General features: G+C 45.3%; 2 protein-coding genes across 2 annotated transcripts; both read left to right on the top strand.

The window, feature by feature from the left end:
• The first annotated feature begins 3,318 nt into the window (after window positions 1–3,318).
• On the top strand, window positions 3,319–4,526 carry LOC127321329 (protodermal factor 1). The gene is made up of 3 exons (XM_051350354.2): window positions 3,319–3,506; window positions 3,618–3,795; window positions 3,958–4,526. Exons 1-3 carry the CDS (start codon window positions 3,401–3,403, stop codon window positions 4,286–4,288), a joined length of 615 nt encoding a protein of 204 aa, XP_051206314.1. The 5' UTR covers window positions 3,319–3,400; the 3' UTR covers window positions 4,289–4,526.
• Window positions 4,527–6,810: 2,284 nt separating this feature from the next.
• On the top strand, window positions 6,811–7,137 carry LOC127321339 (uncharacterized). Its single transcript, XM_051350363.1, has one exon. It carries the CDS (start codon window positions 6,811–6,813, stop codon window positions 7,135–7,137), a length of 327 nt encoding a protein of 108 aa, XP_051206323.1.
• Window positions 7,138–12,900: the final 5,763 nt, after the last annotated feature.

Below are 12,900 nucleotides of genomic sequence, written 5' to 3'. Positions count from 1 at the left end.
TATTCTTTAAATCGCTTTAGGCTACCAAATTGATTCAAACAAACTTTGGAAAGTTTGTAATCTAACCAGTATGATTTTCGGTCACTAATGATTACTCTTTCAGTTCAAAATACAAACACAAGTACACACTTGTCATATAGGCTATTTAGAAAAACAAGAAACATAATTTGTATTTTTATTAATTATTATGTAATTGGTAACATTCTAAGTTGAATAAAATAATTTTCTTGCATTATTTTGAATGTCTAAAAAAATCGAGTGAAATAACTTAATGTGAAAAAGAAATGGTGATGTGGAGGAGAGAGAAGTGAGAGATGGCACTATAGCCCGTGCATTGGCAACGTGGGGTGAGAGTGGGGTGAGAGTGAGGGAAAAAGCTGACGTGGCGGGTGAGAGTGAGTGAGGCATTGGCACCAGCCTTAGCTTTTACTCCATATCCATTAACTAATATACAGTCTACCAACTAAGAGATTTAACCTTGCGTTAGCTTATTGTTAGATCATCATGAGATGACACACTCTTCTCCCCCCGCGTCTACTTGCCAAATTAAGTGTACATCACATCACGCTATCACTAGTATTTATGCGCCGCCAGTCTAACACGCCTGCTGTTATCCGTCGCTTTGAGCTGATTATGATAGCTTGTGTCTTCAAGCCCAAACTATATACAAGGACCTTCGGTGAAAGTTTCTTCGTGCAATGTGAATTAAAACGATAGTGACCTGTGACCAGCAAATGGGTGATATATAGAAAACCTACCGTACATGTTTCTGTGATAGATCCACTTCAGCACTACAGTGAACCAAAATCTTTATACGGAGTAGTTTCTTTTCTTGAACCTGTAGACAAGTTGGGCGGTCGAACTCTGCTCCTAGAAGTTGTACGCGGTGGGTTAGATAAGGCATTGGAAAGTGCCAAGTGGAAAGTTAGGTATCGAGGCGGATTGCTCGGTATGCTATATCGTTGATCAATGGTAGCTCACAATGAAATAAATAGGTCAAAGATGCATAACTTGTAGTGCATGGCTTATAAACAAAAACACGAGGGAAAGATATTCGCCGCATCACAAAACATCACATGCGACATCAACATATGGTAAATTAATCATATATGTGAATAGTAATCATATATATGCATGTGACATCGTCATAGTAAATCACTATCTCCCTATAACATCCTCGAAAAAAAAAACTATCTCCCTATAAGGACAATGCGGAGTTGGCCACCCGCCGGCGAGGCTGCTTGTGGTGCAGTTTGAGGCACCGCTGATGTGCATGGTGATGGAAGATGAAGATCACTTGTGTGTAGATTTGTGGTGGTGTCTCTGCTCCCGCTACCGCTCTTGGAGCTGAGGAGGGTTGGTAGCATGTGGGCCGGCGGTGCCGCTCTGGCTGGGGCGTTCGTCCCATGCCAACGCCTTCAATTAGGAAGGAAGATTTCGAGCATAGCCTTACCTTCAATGGTTGGGCACGTGGGAGGTGTTTTTGGTTGCCTCGAGCGTGACCCAAAAGTCAACACATGTCGTGAGCCTTTCAGATCCATTCGTTGTCATCAGCCTGGTCACCGGGAGAGGTGATGTCGCGCTCACTCTCCGGATGCTTCCGCTCCTTGTCAGCGGAGCCGCTCCTCGCCGTCCACAGCCTTTTCATCCTTGGTTGACCTGGTGTTGCGCTGATGTTGTGGGCCACTCGTTACATATGTCAGTGTCGCCAAGGTCCCCTTCGGGGTGTTACAAGGATTCCATTGCTCGAACCAATTTGGACTCTACTTTGGTATCTTTGTTTGGCTTGATGTGCTTCGAGATCCTTTAATTGGCCACCAACTGCATCAAAGAGGTGTCTCGCCCCTTGCGCGAAGAGGTGGCAACGATCAACCTTTTGTTGGCGCATGCTACTACCTCTTTGGAGTGTGTGGGCGCTTGTGCTTCCGGTGATTTCACTAAGCAGGATTCGATTCGTCTATGGTTGATCTTGATGATGTGGTTGTTGAGATTGCATCGAAGCTTGGCGAGGAAGCCTGTTATTTGCAAGTCCCTAGTGGAGCCATCTTTTGTTGGAGAGGAATGCAACTTTGATCGTTTCTCCCCTTGTGGCAGTTCCCAGTAACCGCAACCCGATGTATCGGTTGCCTCAAAGTAGAGGACATCGACGGGATCATTGCACCCGTGATGCAGATCATGCAAGGTGCATGAACTATGTGAGGTGCCCTCTCTTCCTTTGTCGATGTTGCATCTACATGTGTACTCGCTTGGGAGTTGGGACCTAGACGGTGACTTTCGCACTATACCACCACTGGTGGAGCTAGGCCTCGGTGTGGCGAAAGGTTAATGAGGCAGGTGCATTGGCACCTAACTCTAAATCTATCTTTGCTTGAGAGCTTTGTGACATACTCCCTAATTTGAAAACGGCTAGCCCTGGATATGGCAAGGAGATTGTTTGCCTCCTCGCGGAGTAGACTTCGAGGGGCAAAATCCAAAAAGCGAAGAATTATCATAGAAGCAAAAGAAAGTAGAGTGGGGCCACAAGGAATGATTTAACTACTTGATGAACGGTGCTCAACTTTTTGGGTTGTTTCCGAGATCTTTGTATTTCACAGTTGATTTTTCATTAATGTGTTGAAGGTTTCTGGGTGTAGAAGTTGCATGCTTTGAGATTAGTTCGCATATGGAGTTGTTGTAACGGTTTTTTGCTCGATTTTTCATCAGCTGGACAAATCGCTTCTTAATAAATAGATTAAGAGCACGTCCATGAAATAGCAACCGAGTAGGTGGCAAGCGCCGAATCCAATTTAATCCGACTAGAACGGCACACGTTTAGTGATGATAGTGGCACATTCTTCGTCACACGAAAGCTACCGATCTGCAGATGTAACCTGCACCCCTCGATCGGCCATTAAGTGACATCAGCATACTCAATATACTGACTTGAGATTTAATTATGCATTCTCCACCTCATATTGTACAAGCTATATTTTTACCTATAATTTGGCTAAATCTGTGATAAGTACTACTTAGAACAGGAGGGGTAGTACTTAGAACAGGGGGGGTAGTATATAGAAAAAGGGAACTACACAATCCAGGAATTCATCATGTGAAATAAATCAAAGTCGACCGTGAGCGATGCCGCCAGGCTATGAGATCATCATGGTACCGAGCTGGGACGGCTGGACGGATGAACGACGGTGGCATTCAATGGCGGCCAACCACCATGAACCCGTGGCGAGATCCTACATTCATCACGGTCCATGCAGGCGGCAGCGGCAAGTCGACGGTAGGTGCTGCGCCCGCGCTCGTGTATATATACCTGCAGGTGCAGTGTCCAGAGGCACTCGCCCAAGTACAACCACCTCTGCCACTGTTCTCTTAATTTGTCCCTCTTGCATTCAGGAGTTCTTGGGGAGAGATGGGCTCCAGCTCCAGGATGCTCCTGGCCGCCGTCCTCTTGGTCGGGGTAGCCTCCCAGGCCCTTGCCAGGAGCCTTGATGGAAACAACTTGTCCGAGCAGAAGTGTATGTACTTGTTCTGACGATCCCGTGCTTACCTGTTAGCTGAAATTAACACTGCCTTTGTACTGCGTACTTTGCTGATCACGAGGCACACTGTTGTATCTATCTCAACAGATGGTGGTGGCGGCTACGGCGGTGGGGGCTCCGGAGGCGGAGGCGGTGGGGGCTACGGAGGGGGTGGCAGCGGCGGTGGATACGGAGGAGGCGGCAGCGGCGGTGGCTACGGAGGAGGAGGTGGCGGCTACACCCCGACGCCAACCCCGACGGTCCCCAGCCACACCGGGTCATGCGAGTAAGGCTACACATCGACAGCTCGTACTTTCACAGATGCAGCAATGAACTGAACTTTTGAGCGGATCACATGAAGATCTGAATTTTTTAGCGAATTGCATGATGAACTGAAAAATTAAACGAACTTCTACTGATCTGCATGTGCATGTGTCTTCATCCGCAGCTACTGGAAGAGCCACCCGGAGAAGATCATCGACTGCCTGGGCAACTTGGGCAGCATCCTGGGCTCCCTCGGCGAGGTATGCAAGACCTTCTACGGCAGCAAGATGGAGACGCTCAAGGACGCGCTGTGCAACACCCGTACCGACTACTATGGCGACCTGCTGCGCGAGGGCGCCGCCGCCTACATCAACTCCGTCGCCGCCAAGAAGACAAAGTTCGCCTACACGGGCTACGAGGTCAAGGAGTGCATCGCCGTCGGGCTCACCTCCGAGTTCGCCGCAGCCGCGCAGGCCGCCGCGCTCAAGAAGGCCAACGACGCCTGCCACTACTAGCTAGCTAGGCTACACCAGCTGGTAGCGGTGGTTCAATAATTAAGTTTGTGCTTACATGCAGTTCCGGATGCGCGCTCCCCGTGTCCTAAGCTTAGCCTTTATGTGTGTGTTTGCCATTTGATGATGCATGCCAGTCCGGGGCCTCCGGTCTACGTAGTGATGCATGCTTTGGTTTGGTTTGCTTTTCTTGTCGTGTTGTTGGTGATGTAAGAATAATACAGTACCATTCTCTAAGTTATTACTGGTAAAACATGGTCGATGAATGTAGTCTTTTATACTATCGAGAATATATATGCTTGATCATGATAAACATAAAGCTTGTGACTGATAGTAAAAAATCAATTTTAAATTTTTATTTTGAGATAGAGTTTGATCCTCAACTATTTCTCGCGATATCTTCTTACGAAGTTTTGTTAGGGCATCTATAACGGCCTCCGATTTAGGTGACCGGGCAGCCCGACAAGTAGACATCCACAGGAATTAACTTATCAACTCCCCGAACAGTACTATAGGAATCCGTACTGAACATTCGCCCTGTAATAGTACAAGCTCCCATAGCAATGACATATTTTGGTTCAGCATTTGCTCATATAACCTCACTAAGGAGGGAGCCATTTTCATTGTTACCGTCCCGGCTGTTAAAATTAGGTCCGCTTGCCTATAACTTGATCTTGGTACCTATCCATAACGATCAAAGTCGAATCATAAACCTATTAATGAAGCAAATTCAATGAAACAATAACTGGTACCATATAGACGGGGCTATAAACTGGAGAGTCTTGACCAATTTGAAATATCATTTGGTGTAGTTGAAATAACAGAATTGAAACTTGTTTGGTCAAGTAAGGGAAAAGTCAATCAAATTCATAACTGTCTCAATGAAATCTTTTCCTTCTTTTTTTGTCCAAATATTCAGTGTCCATACTTCATACACAGTTTTTTCTGATTCTGGTCTGAGTATTACACTGGACAAAAGCGACTTGGCAAAGGTGGGATCGGTAAAGTTTCTTTGCCAAGTGTGTTCTCTCGGGTACTTGGCAAGTTGGCAAAGTTTCCTTGTCGTTTGCTTTTTTGTGGCACTCGGCAACGAAAAGTATACGCTCCTTTAACTGTTGTTAACGGCGCATGGCCTTTGCCGTGTGTCAACTGGAGGCACTCAGTAAAGAAAAAGGGGTCTGAAATTCGTCGTGGGTATAGCTGAAATACTCGGCAAAGTTGTTAACCATTTTATAAAATAAAGTTGTGCCACGAAGCTCGTTGCATCGATGTGCCTGGAGCTGAATGGACACCTTGGACCAACACGTACGCGCTTGGAGCTACAAGGACACCCATTCAATTTGTTCTTATTACCGCGAGAGATAGAGGGAAGTGGCGTCCTCGACCTACGGGGAGAAGGGGCGGGAGGCTGTGTCGACCGACTGGTGTAGAGATAGATGGTGGTGGCACCGACATTCTCGATGTCCAAATCATGGGCAACTGGGTACCCATAGGAGGGAAAACTACTCTCGCAGCCGGCTAAGGCTAGGTATAGTTCTAGAAGCTTTGGAAAAGGACCAAGCCCCCAACCATCTATACCGGCTAACAACCCTGCCTAATAACAGGCTAGCGGAAGCTGCCAACTATAAATAGGAAAGGTCCCACAACCTGAAAGTCTGCGCCCTTGACAGGGCATGTGACATGTACACTGATAGATGTGATCAAATGACCCGCTGTCCGAGGCATGCCTCCTAACGGCATGGTGAGGAGCCGAATCTTTGACTATGTCACATCTCTCCAATCTTCGGGGCAGTGTTACCAGGCCCCGAGGCCTGGGTGGTACGCCCCGACGTCATCTAAAGTGGACGTCTCCTGGAAGGCCATCGATGAGAAGAAGAAGAAACAGCCAAGGAGCTCAACATTGCCATCCTAGTGCGGTGACCTCTCGGCCATGCCCCAATGTCCATAGACAACGGTATAAATGGAGCAGCCCATAGGAAGAAGCATGTCCACTGAATTCCCAATTCCGCCACACATCGGAGAAGCATTTAGCAATCACACACACATCATCTCTGCACCGACACTAGTAGAAAACATGCCTTTCGTCAGGCCCCTTTGGTCCCGGCCGTGTGCTGGGCCGGGACCAAAGGCCTGGCCACGTCGCCCCGAATCCACCCAATCGTACGGCACCCATAGTTCCGGTTCGTCAGGACCCATTTGTCCCGGTTTGTATCCCAAACCGGAACTAAAGGGTTTTGCGGCCCGCTGCGCCTGCGGTACCCCTTTTAGTCCCGACTGGTGACACGCGGCCGGACTTAAAGTCAAACAGTTTGTTCCCGTGGAAGCCGATCGTCGCGTCGCCATTACTGGCTGGCATCGAAATCGAGCGTCATGCGCCCGTGAATCTGCCCGGTGGCTGGCCATTTCATCTTCATCTTCCATTCCTTTATATGCTCACATCTTCTCCACCATTGCCACACACACATTCTTCTCCATATCATCTCCTCTACCAAAAACCTCTCCTCTCCGTCAATGTTTCGGACTCAATGGAGCACCTCACACGCAACCTGGCTCCACAAACTCGGGTATACCACTTCATGGCCGAAGGGATGGCTTTCAAGGTCACGGTCGCTCTCCGTGCAAGAAGGGTGGAGAAGTGGATCCGCGCAGTGAAGAGGGACTATCTCGACAACACACCAATCAAGTGCGTCAACTTGGACTGTGAGTTCACCAACCCTCGCGAGGGTGATCAGCGCGCCGCCGTTCTTCAACTCTCGGCGGCGTCCGAGAATTTGGTATTCCAGATTTGTCAGGCTGATGAAGTGCCACAAGTTCTCAAGGAGTTCTTGCAGGATGATACCATTAGATTCTGAGGCGCGGCTATCGGCAAGGATGTGGAGATGCTGAGTCCGTACGGTATTCATATTACTTCTGTGTACGACCTCGAGAAGATACTCCCGAATCTCACAAATAATCACATTCCGAGTCTATATGATCTGGCAAATTCTATCATTGGGACAAATATTGAGAAGAAGAAGAGGAAGACGTACAAGAAGAAGGACGCCGCGCAAGATAAAGAAGATGAACTGGTATTTTGGTGGGCCAATGTCCCATTAAACTACGAGCAAGTGCGCTATACCGTTCCGGACGCTCGTCTGGGCTTCGAGATGGCTAGAAGTTATTGGAAGCTAGTTGGCTACAATAGCCATGTTGATCGTCTCAACATTTAAAGAACTATGTGTATGTACTATGTGTCTTTCTATAAATCGTCTTCAATATATATCGAACTATGTGTCTTTCAATATATATCGAACTATGTGTATGAAATATGTGTCTTTCAATATATATCGAATTATGTGTATGAACTAGCGACATATTTCCTTGTGTATTTTACATCTATGCATTCACTCAGTCCTGGGGCAGTTTCTTGTATACCTAAGTTATATTAGTCCATGCCTCTCCATGTCCACCTCCATCACCATCACATTTCTTGTATCTCTGCATGCCGCCACCTCCACGTCCACCTCCATCACCATCACGCTGCACATGACGCTCCACCATCACGCTGCAAACACAGAAGATGTCGTTCCAATTGCGGTTTATAGATTTAAAGATATTATTTGTCCAATGGCAGTTTATTTAAAGATATTATTTATCCAATTGTGGTTTACATATTTAAAGATATTAATTATTTGGCCATATTATATGAATAATGCATATAGTATTTGATAATAATGATAAATGAATAAAAACATAATTGTTTCATATTTAAATTCCTCACATTTTTCTAATAATAAAGCATATATTGTTTGTCCAATTGCGGTTTACATATTTAAAGATATTAATTATTTGGTCATATTATATGAATAATGCATATATTATTTGATAATAATGATAAATAAATAAAAACATAATTATTTCATATTCAAATTCCTCACATTTTTCTAATAATAAAGCATATATTGTTTGTCCAATTGCGGTTTACAGATTTAAAAATATTAATTATTTGGCAATATTATATAAATAATACATATAGTATTTGATCATAATAATCTATACCTAATAATAAAAGCAAAAGGGTTTCTCCCTCGGTCGTCCGTCCAACTTTAAACTACCCCTCAAGTTAATCTAAATTACCCACCGCTGCCATCCGCAAGTGAAAAATCTGTTCAAGTTCTTTTTTTACCCCAAGCCCCGGAGCTGCTCTTCGTCGCTGCCTCTGACTGTTCCATCCGCTCTCCTCCACCCCGCCCCCGCCGACGGCGAGATCCGAAGGGATGGGACCTGCACGCTCGAGCCAAGAACAGCGGTTGTGGCGCGTGACGCCTCCGCATATGAGGCCAGCACCAGCTGACACGCACGGCCGTTTTTAAATCCATCCTTCAGATCTTCCTCTCCCCGATCCTCCAGTTCGCGGCGACTTGTGATTCGCAAACCTCGCCGGTGAGAAGATGACTTTCGACGCCTCAGAGTTGACAACCTCCGCGCCATAATCAGCCGCCGCGTGCGGCACCTTAGGTAGGCTGATTTCCGATTACGCCCCAGAGTTGACAACCTCCGCACCATAATCAGCCGCTGCGTGCGGCACCTTGGGTAGCCTGATTTTCGATTTGATCTGCAAAGGAGATACAAGCGGGAAGATGATGAGAAGTATTCGGCGACGCTCCAGATCCGTGGGCCGGAAAAATAGCGCTATGGAGGACTCCATCACTACGCCATAAAAAATTCGAACTCGCGGAGCTGCACGAATTTTTGCTCTACGGAGAGGAAAAGGAAGCGGTATATGTTAAATCCATGGAGGTGCAGAAGCATTTGCCAACACGAAGAGAATTGGGGATCTTTTTCCAGAGAAGTCTGTGCTGTTTGGTAACGTGCTGATGCAGGACACAGAGAGTGGATTTTTTTTTTCCCTTTTGATGCTGCTGGGTCGCATGCAGAGGCATTGATTGAGTACGAAATAAAATTAGGAAATGCGAATTGATTGGACAGAGATTTGGTGCAGCAGTGATCTTGTTTTTCAAATAAATCAAAAATTATATTTTTAAGTTCAAAAAATTCTGAAAAAAATCTGCATATAGACAATAATGTATCCCACTAACGCGTAAAATATCAATTTCAAAATACTTTATATTTTAAACTGCAGAAAAATGACAAAAGTGCATATCTTAGTCATTTTCAAATCTCTAAAAAGCATGTCAGATTTTGTTATTTTTGTCTAGCACAAAGTAAAAAAAATTATTTAAGATTTTGCATGATTGTGAGATATATCACTGACAAGCTCCGAAATTATTTTACATGCATGACACACGCAGCCGGCTGCCGGCTACGTGCAGGACACACGCAGTTTCCGCTCCAACTTTGGTATCCTGAAAATCTTTCGAAAGTTCCCAGCACTGACAACAGACACACGATCCTGAACTTTGCAGGTACTACATGGTGGTCATCCCACGTCTGGATGCCACTGAAGTCAGTGGCGGAGCCAGGAAAAAATAGAAGCCTGGGTGAACTGTAAGCTAAGCAAAAAAAAAAGGCGAGATTGAGAATGATAACGTCGCGTGATTCCTCAAATGAAGGACATAAGTCTCAAGTTGATCCTCAATATTCTACGATCAGCATTAGAGAAACCGCATTTTCTGAAATCAAAAATTGATACGATGATTTGATAACATAATTTTTTTAAATTGATTTCTTACTAAGATTCCAAGTGCGGAAGTGGTCAACTAGATGAACAAACCTTTTTCCCCAATTCATAGATTAAAAAGATGGAGTTCATGGAATCGATGGAGAAAATTGTTCAGACTTCAGTATGTACCAATCGCTGCCAGCCTGACCTATAGCAGTGCAGAGCGGAGTCTTCAACTGTCGTTGTGCTGCCGACACCAGTGCGAGCGCCGCGCCGGCGTGGCCTGCTGCAGCCTCCGTCGCTCCTCGCTTGTTGGGAGACGAAAAGACCAACAAGAACGCCCAATTCAGTGCCTTCAGACTTCCGTGGACGGAACGGAACGACCGATTCGCGGCCTCGTGACTGTTCAGTTCGTGCGTCCGTAGGCCTGTTGACTTGTTGTTGCCTGTTGGAAACTTGGGCCGAAGGAGAAAGGCAACGTCCAACGATAGGTTGGGCTGGAATTTAGCCCGGGCAAATAGCCACATAATACGAAATCGCTGCCTAATTAATCGAGGTTTGCACGCTGCCGGAGGAGGTCGAGCCCGGGCAGCTGCCCGGGCATGCCGGGCTGAAGCTCCGCCCATGACTGAAGCGGATAAAGTTGAGGTTAGAGTCGTTGGAGGACAAGCCATAGCGCAAGTGAGGTGCTAGCTTAGTAACATGCATCTTACATATTGTTTTATCACATGAGGTGCTAGCTTTGCATGGCACTGCTCCATGTCTCTTTCTTTTCTCTAATAATTGTGAATTTTTGATTACTTGAAGTAGAATAGTAAAATAATTATACCATCTCGATAGTTATTCTGATGGTGCAATTATGCCCGGGCAATAAGATGTATAAGTGATCCCGTTTCATCTTTGAATTCTATATACTAATACACTATTGATCAAGGCGAGGCGACGAGCATGACACATGGCCACAGCGAGCCACTCCTACGTCGGCTAGAGCATTCTGATGCGTCCAACCGACAACCTTCTATGAGCACGTTGCTCTGCTCCCGATATTCTCCTGCTTTCGCATTGTGTTTGGTTTTGCTTTCGTGTTATGTTCCTAGCGACTGTGTCTGCTCGAAAAACCCGTAGCCTCACAAACTCATCTTTTTAGGATAAATCATGTTCGTCGTGACTAGGAGAAAAGATGAGCACTTTTGTCGATGATGGCACAAAGTAGGAGTATCAACATGGATGATTCATTAGAGCCTTTGAGTTTATTTTCTCCCGGTGCAACGCACGGGCACTTTTGCTAGTAATGAATAAAAACATAATTATTTCATATTCAAATTCATCACATTTTTCTAATAATAAAGCATATATTGTTTGTCCAATTGCGATTTACAGATTTGAAGATATTAATTATTTGGCCATATTATATGAATAATGTATATATTATTTGATAATAATTGTAAAAAATGAATAAAAACATAATTATTTTATATTCAAATTCCTCAAAAAAATTCTAACAATAAAGCATATATTGTTTGTCCAATTGCGGTTTACAGATTATTTTTGATTTCAAAAAATACAGAAATATGACACAATGGTATAAGAGTTAATAGGATTGATATGGTAGTATTTACAACAAGGTACAATCACATTCGCAGAACACGGCAGGAAAGAACAGAGGAGTTAAGCGTGCTGATGGTGTAGTAGTATGCGGATGGGTGACCGACCGAAAAGTGATGACCAAGTCTACAATTTAACTACAAACTAAGTGTGACTAGTATTAAAAATGGTCAAAGTAATAGAGTAACAAGTCAAACAATTAGAAAAAAAATTAGAAAAATGAAAAACATAATTATTGAAAATAATATTTAGTCTCGGTTGAGATTTACGAACCGGGACTAAAGATTCTCTAGACCAAACCCTGTATCGCGACCACATGGAGAACCATTTATCCCGGATGGTCCGGAACTAGCCTTTAGTCCCGCCTGTCAGGACCGCCTGTACAGTTCCGGTTGGCCAACCGAGACTAGACCCCGTTACGGGACGGGACCGAAAGCCTTGTCTCCACTAGTGCAATTACTACGGCTACCTGCTGCGCGAGGGCACCGCCGCGTACATCAACTTCGTCGTCACCAAGAAGACGAAGTTCGCCTACACCGGCTACCAGGTCAAGGAGTGCATCTCCGTCGGGCTAAACCCCAAGTTCGCCGTTGCCGCCGGGCTGAAGGCCAACGACGCCTGCCACTACTTGCTAGGCTACACCGGCCAGCTGGTGGCGGTGGACGGTGGTTGAATAATTAAGTCCATGCTTACATGCAGTTCCGGATGCGCGGTGCCCGTGTCTTAAGCTTACTCTTTGTATGTGTGTTTGCCATTTGATGATGCATGCCAGTCCAGGCTACGTAGTGGTGCTTTCATATACTTCTCTTGTCGTTGTTTGGTTGTGTAAGAATAATATGATTACCTGAGTTATCAGTGCAAAAGATGCTCGTTGAATTTAATCCTTTTTCCTATCGACGTTAATCACTATATATGCTTCACCAAGACTACAATTCTCCATATAAAGTTTGTTAATCCGATTACCACTCATCACTGAAATCACATCATCGAGTTGCGTCACAACATCGCTGTGTGACTACGAGCCACACTTTTGAGACTCCACTACGACCTGACGTCTCTCCTGAACCATGGACTTCTTTGCATTTCTGAGCATAACAAGCTAGCTCCCTAACATTGGGTAAGACCCCATTGCAAAACAAACAAACAAAATGAGTAAGACCAAATTCTTAAACAAAACCCGCTATTTCCTGAGCAGGTGGGAACTAGGCATATTACTATATTAAACCTTAACAGATCCGATTTTTCTTAGAATTTTGGTTTACTTTGGTCACTACAGGAAAATCAGGCGCTGCCGTGCAGCATATCATTGCCGTGAGGCACCGCACGGCAAAGAATTCTTTGCCGTGCGCCGCAAGAGGCACGCACGGCAAAGAATATGTGCACGGCAAAGTTAAAGGGCGGCGCACGG

This window comes from Lolium perenne, chromosome 7 (genome assembly GCF_019359855.2).
Source record: "Lolium perenne isolate Kyuss_39 chromosome 7, Kyuss_2.0, whole genome shotgun sequence".
Classification (NCBI taxonomy): Eukaryota; Viridiplantae; Streptophyta; class Magnoliopsida; order Poales; family Poaceae; genus Lolium; species Lolium perenne.
The sequence above is the reverse complement of the archived record's forward strand: the minus strand, read 5'-3'. Positions and strand labels throughout refer to the sequence as shown.